Consider the following 14,311-nt stretch of genomic DNA (forward strand, 5'->3'; position numbering starts at 1 on the left):
GTGTTGTCTTTCTTTAATTTCACTACTCAAGTATATATATGTTTTTTTAGAACTCATTTCGAGATATATGTAGCGTTCGAAGTAAAAATAATTTATGAATAATTTTATAATATCTTTATTCTTATAAATGTGTACTTTTAAACATTCTTTTTTAATTGATACAACAATTTTACCTTATTTTTCCGTTGAACCATTTTTGTGCAATTTAGATTACATTTTTAATTGAAACTGGCTGAAAAATCGTTTAGTAGTGCCAAAAAGATGCATGAATTGAAAAATTGTTGGTCCACTTGAAATCAGAACTGTAATATTTTCCTTTTCTGTATTACAATTAGACATTGGATGCCTCTTGTATAAATTTTATACTTTAATACAATTTTATCATTGTAATATGTTTAAAATTGCGTTTTTTTTTAAAGAATGGAATTATACAAAGTCAACTGCATTCGTGAAAATCATGGTTATCTCACTCTTTTTTGTATAAAACAATCATTTTATACATCATTTTAAACGTCGTCAGAATTTAATTATATTAAAATTTATATTACTAATTGTAAAGATATTTGAGTATTTAAAATTGATTGGTAAGTTCGTATATATTGAAAGGTATAAATTAATGTCACAAAAAAGACTTTTAAAATAATGAATGAAAATTCTAAACAATATAAATTGCATTTATTATATTATTTTAATTTGCATTTATAATATGTAAAACTTTTAATTGTACTAAACATTAATAAAATTGAACGAAAAAGGCTTATCGAAGTTTTAACAAAAACTTACGTTTCGACAAATATTTTAAGAAAAATTAAATAAATTATTTCATTAATTTCTTTTTCTTTTTGACCCGAAACCTACAGAAGAAATGATTACGAAATATTTTCTAATGTTTATGCATTAGAACAAAATATGTCAATGTCCAATATTTTGTAATCATCTATATTTTTTTATTTAATTTTTATTTGCCTTCCTATTCAATACTGTAATATAAGTATATAATGTATAACCTGTTAAATGTCCTTTTATAAAGATTCACAAAATGTCGAAGGTAAGTATCAATTATCCAAAACAGCAAATGCTGAAATATGCAAAAAATGTTTTATTTAATAAGTGAAAGTATAAATATTTTATTCTTCAGTCTAATAAATTTATGAATGCGTATACTGCACGTTGCAAGTAATATATGTAAAATGTGCATCATATAATGTTTTATCGACATTGATTCATAAAATATTTTTCAACTCGTACAATATCTTGGATAAGCACAATCATGCTAAATATTGCTTAAATAAATGTTTATTATTAAATTAAATATTTAAAGAAATTGTTGCACGTCTCAAATCAATTTCATAAAAACAACTACTTCAAGCAAAGGTTGTAATAGGTTAAACCTTGAATGTTATTAAGATTATTTTATTCTAACCTGGATCTATTCGACAAATGCATTAACCGCACACTTTATTTACCGCATAAAATAAATGTTATAGATTAAACGTAGAAATTAATTTTTCTATAGTATAGTAGATGAAGTAACAATTCACAAACTATTATTCTGAATATCCAATACCTTTTTCACTTTACTAAAATCTGCTGTCTCATTGGAAAAAACCTGCTTATCTTACTAAATATTGCAATCGTTTATTTCAACATTTCTTCTAATTGGTTCATTCCTAACTACCATACTATCTAACCAATCAAAATCATAGTACATTGGGGGAACTATGCTTCTGGACTGGTTCAATTAACAATGTATTTAGTTCTTACAAAGTCCGCAAAGCTTCGACTTAACTGCGAGAGTCGTTCATCTTTATACGACCGGTGCTTCTGTGCAGGTTCCGCTGCATGTGCTGACATCAAGGTGCTCGGAGGACTCATACATTGAATTGTTTTTATAATTACCATTATTGTGAACTGTTGTTACCCACGCAAACTTTTCGTTATCGTAGCAGCTTCTTATTCCGCTAGGAAAAACCTGTGACTACGTCAAATAGAAGCAGTTCCGTCGGGTGAGTCTAGAACGCCATAAGATCTGTGTTCTTTCATTCGATCACTCGGAGGGAAGAGCTTCTAGGAAAGCGAGCATGGGACAAGAAACTTATTACCGCTTATAAACAATATTTACTATTTGACTTATTAAATGTATTAATATTTATTTTGAATGTTTTCGAAATTTTACATTAATATGACTAGCGTTATGGATTCTTGAATGAAGAAAAATCGCCATGCTTGCTCGTGCAACCGGGCGGCCCCCTTGTTCTCGAATTCTTGCACAGTACACGAGTTAGGAGATCACTTGTTTTCGAGGAACTCTTTTGAACACGAATTTTCTATTAATTTTTATTGTTTACAAAAATGTATGTTCTAATACGTGTGTTGGTGGTTAAAGGAAGTTTAATAGAAAATTGTTGAAATTGAATATTTAAAATTCGGTCGGAGATTTTATTGTGTTTATCGTGTGTGAACAATACAGTTGTATATTTATGTTTGTTTTGTAGGAAATTGAATTAAGTGTCGTGAAACGTACAGATTCTTTTGAAAAAATATATGAAACGCTGTTAATTTTCTATTATTATTGTTTGAAAATTTTCCTACTGGGCACATCACTCTCAGGTGATATTCAAAGAGCCACTTAGATTGATGTGCATGTCTGCACTTCTTACTTGAATGTATTTTTGTTCTTTTCTATTACAAGTTGACTACAGATTTGATATGTTTATAATAAAACTGAATTTTTGTGTGATAGAATACTCATGTGCACAGAGTATTAAAACATTCATTGGAGGTTCTATTGAAGTTTGACTTGTTTCTAAATGCTTAATTTGTATTATAATACTATTGAAATCGTTTTAAATTGAAGTTGAATTTAAATTATTGTATGTAGTTAGAAGTTTGAAATACTTCGATGTTATACTGAAATAGTTGCACATTGGAATTAAATTTCTAACCGTGTATCATTTATCTTGAACTTTGCAGTATACATTAGATGTAACAATAAAATAAACACTTATGATATATTATTTAGAATTTTTTATATGATTATAATTATTATGTTTTATATCTTTAATATAAATAACAAGTAACATGTAAAATTAATGTGTATCTACCATGGATCTATAGGGTAATAATTTGAATACACTTTTCATAAGTTATAATGGTTTAATTTAATCTAATTTGATTGAAATTTGATTATTTATTTTTGTTTTAATTTGAGGTTTTAAATAATTATAGTATAGAGGATATTTAGAAAGAGTCATGTAAAACTTCAAAAATATATAGCATTTAGAAATAAAAATACAAGATATTTGATTTAAGTAAGTTATAAACCAACTTCATTTTCTATGAAATGAAATGTTTTATTCTTAGAAGTGAACAAAAATAAGAAAAATATAAACTGTTCATGTGAGATTTTCACGTAATCTTCAAAATCATACTTATATCATTGATATACATTTTCACAATAATATTGGTTTTTTAATATCATTGTCTATAGATTTGTCACTTATTGATGTAAGTCTAATCAATTATTTATTATAAATGAATATTATACAAAAATTATTATAAATTAGGAAAAGAAGGTTGAACAAAATACATTTTTCTATTAATTTTTTTTGTTATTTTTGTAGGCGTTAGATGACACATTCGCTACAATTTAAATGTTTATTGTATTGACAATTTGTCAGAATGTATTAACACTAAATGTACCATGATCAGTTAAATTATCAATTTTAAAATTCATCGTTCACTTAATTTTATATCAGTTCTTATATTGTCCAATTAATCAGTTTTTCAATTTTTGTCTTTCCTTTTGTTTCTGTCTTCATCAAGAAAGTTATAGTGTTTCACTTGATTACCTTTATTTTACAACCTGTTATTTGACCGTTACAGTAGGAATAGGGATATATAAAGTGCCAATACATTTAGTGTTAAATAATTGTTATTATATATTGTATATATATCTTTTTATAGTATTTATAATTATGTACTTTTTCTGTTGCAGACATTTTTTAATTTACAATATTCGTTACACAAACTTTCCATTGCTGTTTGAGTGAAGCATTACTTTAGAAGTTAGGAGTAAGAAAATGGTCATGGAGGCATCCCCTTCTCCACAAAATGTCGGTCGTGAATTTGTCCGACAATATTACACTTTACTTAATCAGGCTCCAGCACACCTCCATAGGTACTTTCTTGTATTATTTCTTATATTAATATATTAATTTCCACCAATATCATGATAGTACCATCTTGTTTACATTATACATTGATTTAGGTTTTACAATCAGCATTCTTCCTTCGTGCATGGCGGACTCGATTCCAATAGAGAATCAACTCCAGCAATCGGTCAAAAGCAAATACATCAGAAAATTCAGCAACTAAACTTTAGGGACTGTCACGCTAAAATAAGTCAGGTTGATTCACAGCTGACTCTTGAAAATGGTGTTGTTGTACAAGTGAGTGATAATTATACATGAGTGTAATGATATCATTATAAAAATTATTACAATTTTTGGAACAAACGTATGAATGAGAAATCTATTTATTTAAACATTTTTAATATTAATATATAGGTTAGGAATGTACTTTTTCAAGATTAATAGGGCAATATCTTCCAAGTTACAAAAACTACCAGGATATTTGATTCTAGATTGTTTATCCGCTATTCTGTTTTAATTCCATTTCTCTTTCAGAGTATGTTGTATTCTAATTGTGGCAAATTGTTGTTGCTTTATTATATTCCACCTGAATATGTTATTATTTGAATAAATATAAAACAAATAATTATTACCTATTAAAATAATAACAATATTATTGTTTATAGTGATGTACGAAGTAAAGTAAATATACCTAAAATATGTTAGATGTGATAACTATAAAAGAAATGATAAATATTTATTAACATATTGGTAATCTACTATCGAACGCTTATGATTTGAAACAAATATTAAATACACTTGTCAACCCTTTATTAACTTACTCAGCTTTAATATTTAGTTATTGGTCATTAGTTTTTCATTTATTTGATATTGTTAATCTCTCAAAATTAATTAAAGAATATGAACCATTTTAATCAATGATAAATATTTTCAGTATGCATATATTAAATAATGCAAAATTTGCAATTGGTTATTCATTGTATTTAATTATTTATAGGTATCTGGAGAACTCTCTAATGCGGGCCAGCCAATGCGTCGCTTCACGCAAACCTTTGTGTTGGCAATACAAGCACCAAAAACATACTATGTACATAACGATATATTCCGTTACCAAGATTTGATCTTTCCTGACGAGGAGGAAGCAGATGTAGGTGGTGTAGAAGGGGGTGTAGGTGAGTCCGGTGAGAGGGAAGGGGAGGAGGGAGGGCGTTCTGAGCCCGAGGAAGATGAACATCAAAATCAAGGGCAGCAACTTTCAGCGCCAGCCACATCTACCGAACCGCAAGTCCAGCCACCGCTTATTCCTGCACAACAACCTGTACTTCAACAACAACAGCAAATGTACTATGCGCCACCACCACAACAGTCTCACGTTAGTTTGGCGCCTTAACTCAAACACCCAAACGAAATGTTATACTAAATGGAATCACTATTTTAGGTACTTCCGGTAATGCAACAAGTTTTAAATGGTTCAGTTCATGAAGAAACTCCTCTGATCAGCCAACCACCACCACCACCACAGCAGCAGCAGCAACAACAGCAGCAGCCGCCACCGCCGCCACCTGCACAGCAGCACCAGTATATTAATGAATCCTCGTCACAGACACAGTTTGTACAAGAAGCGGAGTTAGACAACTCGGCTGAGCAACAGCAACAAACCGAGAGTGAGGCACAAACTCAGTCCACTGAAAACCGTGAGCAGCCTGAGACTGAGACATTTAATACCACTACTCAGGAATCTGAACCGGAACACCAAGTATCAAATACGAATGTGACCAGTAGTGGACCAAAAACGTATGCCAATCTTGTAAAGTCCTTCCCGAGTACTACTGGTGCTACTAGTCCTCAGGCTCCCAAGTTGTCTATGTCGCCGGTATATATTTTATTTTTAATAATTTAATTACGATAATCTTGGAATCTTAATTGAAATGGAGAAAAGTTTTATATATAAATTAACATTTGCAGCCTCCAATGACGAACTTGCGTTTGGATGATAGATCACCGTTGCATCCATCTAACAGTGGTCCAGTGCTTGGTGCATCGACTAATGTTTCTACGCCTCAGCAGCAGACTCATAGAGTTGGGAATCAACAGCCACAGCAACATCAACAGCAACGGGCTCCAAGAGGAGGAGGAGTACAACGAGGTAAACATGCTAATTCTATCAAGTATTGTGTTCATTTATTTTGTTAGTAGAATTACCGTTCAGATCCTAATAAGTAAAATTAATAATTCACGTGTATAAATTTATATGTATATATATAAATATTTTGTAGACGGTGATCGCCGTGGTACGAGGCAAAGTCAATACAGTGACGCACACCAACTGTTTCTTGGAAATTTGCCGCACAACGCGTCGGAGGATGATTTACGGCAAATATTCGAACCTTACGGCAGGGTAGTGGAGCTGCGAATACACAGTAAACCGAATGATAGATGCAAAGGACCGCAAGGAAATAATACAGGAAAAGTGCCTAATTACGGATTTATCACCTTCGAAGACAAACAAGTTGTTAGCATGGTGTTACAGAATCTGGTTAGTTGAAGTAGATTTTTGTGCATAAGTTTATTCTACTTTTTATTTTTATCGATACGTTTATATTATTACTTTCTTTCCGGGTTTAGCCGATTTATTATCCTGCGGAGAATGGACAAAAATTAAATGTGGAAGAGAAGAAAGTCAGGCCTAGGGGAACGATAGACGGAAGCGGTGGTCGATTAAATGCAAACGACGCTAATATGAGAGCAATGGGCGGACAACAACAGCAGCAACAACAGAGAGGCCCTGGTAAGTTTCATTTAATATTATTTTAAGTCCGAGTAAATGTTGTCAGTTTTCATAAATATTTATGATTTTTCTAATGATTCAGATGTGAGATATTTTCTGTAAATGTAATATTTGTATTTGCACATTTTTTGAGGTTATACAATAAGTTGAATGCTGACTTCACAGTATTATACATCTAATCACAAAATATTGTAATTGATACTAATATTAAAACTATAATAATTGCAAATTATTGTTTGTAATTGTTTTCGCTGGTGTTGTACTAATGTTGTTAAATTACGATAACGAGAACATCAAAATTATTAACAAAAGATGTCGTTTTTCTCATTTTTAAAATTTGTATTCATACTTGAAATAACCTTTTCATTTGAAATTTATATTGAAAATTCTTTGTATTATCTATGAAATAATTTTAATCTTTATGATCTTTCTCTGAATTAAAAACTCTAACATTATTATAGCTTTAAGTTGTTAAAACAATAAGAACAAACATTCATCTGTCTATACTTCGTAGGTGGTCCCGGTGTAATGAGAGGTGGACAACATGGTGCGAGAGGTGGTCGCGGAGGATTTTCACGAGGTGGCGACGGAGGAAGGGGAGGTGGTGGAATGAGGCAACCTGGCAACCCAAGCAATCCAAGCTACCAGAACCGCCGCTAATATATGCAGCAACATTAAAAGGCACTCCCGACTTTCTTTCTTCTCGACCATCACCGAGTCACCGGTATATCACGACCATCCCATTTCCAAAACCACAAAATCCAAGACTATCTCGTATGCCACATGGTGTGATTAAAGGCGCTATCCTTTTACGCTTAAAACAACCATCGCTTGCATCGTTCGTCAAGCAACTGAACTATAGATGACGCAGCTCAAACTGTGTATGGACCACGAACTCGAGTAGGATCAATCGGGTCTATTGCATTTAACTATAAGTTCGTGGATAAGGGGATAAATCAACGTTCAACCTAGCTCGTCGAATATTTAAATGAGAAATGCTACGAGTTCGTCCTTCATACATCGACGTCAATCCACAAGACTTTACAATGATAGAAAGGTACATCTACATGTATGCATATAACAACGAGCGACGCATGATGATCATCCATGGCTAGAAACGTGGGCGTGTCCCGTCTCCCAGGTTTCTTCCAAGTCAACAATACCCGAGAAGCAAAAGAATTGTTGCGGAGTTCTGGTGCGAAGTGCGGGGAAGGGAACTGTGACATGATAGGACTAAGGGGGAAAAAATTATGAACAGTGTCGGAGGACGTACACAGATTACACACACTAGTACTTTCGTCTTTTTTTTGCGACGGGAGACGCGTCATACATGTCGCTCCTGAAATTTTCTCCATTCGCAGTTTAGGAGACACAAGCGGTGCGAATTCCGCTTTCGTATAAAATAAGTCACGAGCCAAACTAAACGAAATTAATTGCGAGAGGATACGAACCGTCTGAATTGTGAGAAATATCGTATCGCACACTTCATATGCTCTCGAGTTAATTCATTGACTGCCGATGTGAAACGTTCCACCTACGAATTTCCGTAGAGAAGTCGGCGATAATGTTTATATAGGTGGTAGAGTTTGCTCGGTGTTGGTTAAAATGAAGCAGAGAACTGCGATTGTTCTGTGTTCGCATACAAAAAGGCACAGTGTCGACTTTTCTCGCGAACCGTTTGGCCAATTATCAATCGACCGGTATCGATTGGTAATGGGACAGTTAATCTTAGACTGCAGCTGGTCTCGCCGTTTCCCGAATCGCTAACCACTTACGCTCTGTTTCTGATCTTTGTTCGATTTCCTATTTCTCGTGCATCTTCTTTAACGTATGCTCGTTTGCTTTTTCTTCTTTACGTTATATATTTATATGATTCCAATTTGCCCATTCATACTTTTTCTTTTTTTTCTCCTTCTTTTTTCCTTTCTTTTACATAGTCGAATCGATAATGATTTTTACTATGAAATTTTGGTTTTTGTATTGATATGAGTTTCTACAAAATTTGTAATGGTCTCTGGTGATCGCAGAACTCGCAGCCATTGGAAGGAAGAGGGAAAGAGGCCTAGTTCACTACAAAAAAAAATTTTTTAGCTTGAGCTATACCTATTTAATAAAGTTCACTAAAATATTATAACTTTTCCTCGGTATTAATATGACTGGCGTTATTCTTATAATTATAATATATACATATATATTATATATATATGAAAACGTAAATAGAAATTTTCAAAAGGGTAAACAAAATCAGTTAGGAGTGATAAATGTTGTACATGGAAATATGAATATTCTTTTTTTAGCTTGTACAGGGTATTTCAGAATAAGAAACGTAGGTTCGTTTAGCTGGTGGAGATTGACACAAACAAAAAGTCCCTAAAAAAGAGATCAAACTTTGTAAACACTCACTGTAAACACATATTGTAAAATAGCTTATGTTTTAAAAGTATTCTTTACCGATAAAGAACATAAAATCCATCTACAATAAGATTTTACGATTAAATAGATAAATTTTCAAGATTAAAAATGAATTTTTTAGGCACCCCATACATTATTTCTTCTCGTAGTTCCATTTAACTAGTGTTTGTCTGTATATCTGAAACGCCCTGTTATATATATATATATATACATACATATATATATATATATATATATACATACATACATATATATATATATATATATATATATATATATATATATATATATATATACACACACACGTGTGTACTAAAAATTATATTAAAATAGGATTTTTTATTAGTTTCTATACGCTAATGAGAAGCACCTTTGAACTTTTTCGAGAGCAACAATTTAAAAAGAAAAAAAAATTATAAATTCAATGCATGTGGTTCTTATACACTGTCAAATGGAATTGAAGGAAACTTTATCCCTTTTTAGTGAGAAGTATATATTGCCATAATATATCAGTACTATTCTATTAACGCGCATTTGCAGAGATAAGGTGTCCCAGCTGGGTATTTTATCGTTATAAAATTTGTATGGACAGCATGATTTACCGGTGACCACTCTGCCATATTTAATGAAACATTAGAAGTTGACAATGTATTATTCCGTCTGTGATTGTTCTACTATAATAGAAAGTTTTGCAGGTGATTCCACCATCGATGGTCATCCTAGCACAGATCAACGCAATTACAGAATAAGCAATTCGAAATCGTTCCATTGTATCCGCTAGAAACTTGGTGACAGTGTGATCCACCGATGGTCAATCCCTCAATGCATAAAATATGAAAGCAGCGTGCGTTATCAACCGGTGGTCATCCTCTGTCACAACGTGAAGCGTCGTAGACAGTATGACCCATGCGGGGCCAATCTATTACAATTAACACGTCCGCAATCGCGAAGCGGTTGGAAAACTGGCTGTTACAGTTCAGGCTTTTGTTTTTAACAAACTCGCGTGTCGTGCATGCGTGACACTGGATTTTTGAACTGGCTTTCAAGGATCAGCAGATCACGCATCAACGAACCGTAGTAACGAACGTGTTAATAAGATCCTTGTAAACAAAACAGGACCTAAAGTTTTATCTATTTAGGTGTATCAGAAATTCTAAGCGTTCACTTCCTGCCTGTTTGTCAAAATATCTGAAAAAGTAAAAGAGATTTACAACACATTCATGGAAAAGTAATCGGAAACACGAACATTGAAATTTCTATTTACGATAGGCAAAGTGAGTCCTGCGATTGTTAGGGACAGGGCGTCGTACTTCCGCGATCCATTTAACCCAATGATTCGTTGTGTCCGTGACACCACTTTTTTCTTTCTCAACATTCGTCGCGTGAAAGGTCAACAGAGTCGAAACAGCGTTAGGAAAGGAACAAAAAGAGAGAGAAGAAAAAAAGAGAAAAAGCCACAAGCGTAAAGTGTATTTCGATAAGGTCCCACCATCATTGTGAAACATTCGTTGCGCGTAATGACAAATTTGTGTGCCATCTCGTATAGAACCTCGCCTTGGCCCGAGTGTACACGAAAATTTTCGCGCGCTATTTTTTTCATGACGATAAATAGAGAGAGAGAGAGAGAGAGAGAGAGAGAGAGAGAGAGAGAGAGAGAGAGAGAGAGAGAGAGAGAGAGAGAGAGAGAGAGAACGAGAGAACGAGAGAGAGAGAGAGAGAGAACGAGAGAACGGGAGAACGAGAGAACGAGAGAGAGAGAGAGAGAGAGAGAGAGAGAGAGAGAGAGAGAGAGAGAGAGAGAGAACGAGAGAGAGAAAGAGAGGGAGAGAGCGAGAGAGAGAACGAGAGAACGAGAGAGAGAACGAGAGAACGAGAGAGAGAGAGAGAGAAAGAGCAGAGGCGACAAGGATAATATATGCTGATGGTATGGTAAATCAATTAGAAACGCGAGGAAAAAAGAAAACGAAGAAGATTAAAAGAGGTGGGGGAAGAAGAAAAGAGAAATGGAAATACACCGCGAAAAAGTGCACGAACTACTAAACCGCAAGACGCTACGACATTAAGGCTGAGAACGTGTGAAAAAGAGAAAAATGAAAAAAAATAAAATGAAAGAAGTAATTATTTACGTTTCTTACCGAGATCCATTTCGAGACGAAAGAAAAATAAAAATGAAATTGTTACGTAGTCTACATTCGAATATCCGCAATAGTTTGTAATCGAATGCGTTTACAATTTATACTATGCCTGGGATGTAGCAGAGTCATCGCTGGTCCTACGACGCCTCAGGTGTTGTATTCTGCACATATTACCTTGTCACTTAACCCCCTGTCCTTTTCCCGACTGTGACTCGTATCTTCTCCTTAGTTAGGATAAAGGGCTTCACTCCTCGCGAAAGTTTGGTGTAACAAATATTTTGTCGCGTTTCTTTTAAAAACCATTGCTTTTGTATCGTAGCGATGAAGCTGCTCGATCTCAGTCGTAGACGAAGGCGCGGCTTCGCGTGTTCCTGACGCCTGGCGCGCGCGCGTCCCGGGTACTCGGCTCGCTCGAGGAACCGCGGGCACACAAATAAATATTACTATGACGAAAGTGTTTCGTAGCGAAATAGTGAATTATTTATTTGCGGTACTTTCTGCCGAGTACATGGTGACGAGTGTTCGGAATTTTTATATATTTGATTAAACGATGTTGCCAGTCCTGTATTCCGTTCAGAAGGTATGGAGGTGTTCAGCGTAACATCCGATGTTCCTCGAGAGGCGAGGCCCGGAAGCCGCGTGCCACGCGGGACCGTGCCTTTACACTTGAACGAAAGCTGCAAATTTTTAGTGTGAATGTTTTCGTTTTTAAGTAACTATTAATAATGATAATAATATTAATGATAATGATAATGATAATATTAATAATAAATAAGAGGAATAAATATAAATGAGCGGAGAGACGGAATACGATGAAACACAAATAATTATAACAATATAATAATTAGAGGATGGCGATTAATAAGTTGTGAATTTTTGTAGCATACATTTTTATTTTGGTCTGCCGGGCCAGTTTCTGTGTAAACAATCGCGGAGAACGTTACGACGACGATGACGATGACGACAAACAACAAGAACAACAACAACAACAACAACAACAACAACAACAACAATAACAAGGCAACAAACAAAACAAACAAAAACTAATGTTAAACGAAAATGACAAGAAACAAAAGTCAAATGTATTGTAACTTTTTGCATTTAGTATAATATACCTACCTTACTACCAAGTCCCGTCAGTTTTTTTTCTTTAATCTGTCTTGAAGCATTACCATTTCTTTAGAAATTTTTTGGTGAATAGCAAAGGTAGTCGCGTATACATAGACGACTTTTGGTTCGCTGTTGTGTATGCGAGTTCGATAACGTGTGATCGATGATACTTTTAGCGATTGTTGCGGTGCATGTAAATTATACGAAGAGTAATACACAACAGGAATCGGATGAACCGTTTTGTAGAGTGAAAGTGATCGATATCTTCGAAGAACAGCGTAGAAACTGCTTTTAGTTTTGTCGATTGACGAAGAACGGTCATTTCTATTGCCAATGAAAGTGTACAGTTTATTTCGTGAGAAATGGTTAAGCAATAGTTCAACAAATACCTATATATCGTTAGTGCATAGGGCGTTTAATTTATTTTGTTCACCAACGAGATGTTCCATATTTATCTTCTCCATCTACGAGACATTTCAGAGATTTGTTCAATCAATCCATGGGACTGTTCATTCACCTTAATCGCTCGTGGTGTTTCATTTATCTTGGTAATTGTAAAAAAAGCACACGCGAAACGATGTTAATATTAAAATTTAAGATTTCGGGATAAATGAAACACCCTGCCCACGAACAAAAGAAATTAAACCTCCTGCATGTAGTTGTTAGCTGAACGAAATGTGAATAGACATTCTTATACATATATACATACTTAATATCAATAATTCCTGCTTTCTTTATGTATTTTCATGGTGCACAACAAACGTGAATTACACGAGATCGATAATTTCGATGAGATTGATTTCCTACTTCGAATTAGATGGACAAGATGAATTAAACGATTTGTATCATAATATACTGTTTGTATGCAAATATAAAAGACTTATTCGTGATATATTTTCACATCCGGTATATATTATAGGTGAACAAGATAAATAAAACACTCTGTATTTAGGACAATATGTGCGTTTCATGTGTCTCAAACATCCTATCAAAATTTAGTAACCGAAGTATAATTGGCCAAAATGTAATCCGTTTAAAATGTTTCACGTGTAACTATTTATAAAAATTATATGATTACATCTTTCGACGTTTCAATGTGCAACGTTCATTGCATTATATATAAATGAACATTCTGATTTTTTAAATAATATAGAATATAAACATTTTTATAATATTGTGTTTTAAATTCTAAATTTGAAATAAAATAGAAATATAACAAATTGTAAATTTCATCATTTTTAGAAGCTAAAATGTTTCGTTTCGAGGGGTGTGATAGTTTTAGAGTGTTAAAATTGACCACTTTCGATTGTAACTTGCTTCTTGTAATCGTTAATCAGAACTCACAGCAATTGTCTACATTCAAATTACAAATTACTAACGAACAACGACAGCAAAGAGTAATTTCTAATCTTCACAACTGGTACAAATTAGTAATGATCAACAATTGGAAAAATTAATTTCTATTCGACTCAACTGCTACAAATTAGTATCTAATGATCGACGATTACAAAAAGTAATTTCTAATCTAATCAAATATTACAATTGAATAACGACCAACAATTAGAAAAATTAGTTCCCAATCAAATCTACTGTTACAAATGAGTAACGACCAGCGATTACAAAAAGTAATTTCTAGTCGAATCAAATACCATAAATTAGTAACGATCTACTACTACACGAATTTATACCTAATCGAATCAACTGTTACAAAT

General features: G+C 33.4%; 1 protein-coding gene across 1 annotated transcript; it reads left to right on the plus strand.

Moving 5' to 3' along the window:
- Nucleotides 1-1,757: 1,757 nt before the first annotated feature.
- On the plus strand, nt 1,758-12,619 carry rin (ras GTPase-activating protein-binding protein 2). The gene is made up of 9 exons (XM_031993891.2): nt 1,758-2,006; nt 3,998-4,180; nt 4,271-4,451; nt 5,152-5,526; nt 5,593-6,027; nt 6,120-6,300; nt 6,431-6,690; nt 6,780-6,942; nt 7,457-12,619. Exons 2-9 carry the CDS (start codon nt 4,083-4,085, stop codon nt 7,600-7,602), a joined length of 1,839 nt encoding a protein of 612 aa, XP_031849751.1. The 5' UTR covers nt 1,758-2,006; nt 3,998-4,082; the 3' UTR covers nt 7,603-12,619.
- The last annotated feature ends 1,692 nt before the right edge of the window (nt 12,620-14,311 follow it).

The sequence above is a fragment of the Nomia melanderi genome, chromosome 1 (assembly GCF_051020985.1).
Source record: "Nomia melanderi isolate GNS246 chromosome 1, iyNomMela1, whole genome shotgun sequence".
Lineage (NCBI taxonomy): Eukaryota > Metazoa > Arthropoda > Insecta > Hymenoptera > Halictidae > Nomia > Nomia melanderi.

Excerpts from the sequence above, each read along its gene's own strand:
- rin (XM_031993891.2), top strand. The coding sequence starts at position 4,083 with ATGGTCATGGAGGCATCCCCTTCTCCACAAAATGTCGGTCGTGAATTT. Across the intron at positions 5,527-5,592 it reads CACCACCACAACAGTCTCAC|GTACTTCCGGTAATGCAACA; the intron begins GTTAGTTTGGCG and ends TCACTATTTTAG. Across the intron at positions 6,301-6,430 it reads AGGAGGAGGAGTACAACGAG|ACGGTGATCGCCGTGGTACG; the intron begins GTAAACATGCTA and ends AATATTTTGTAG.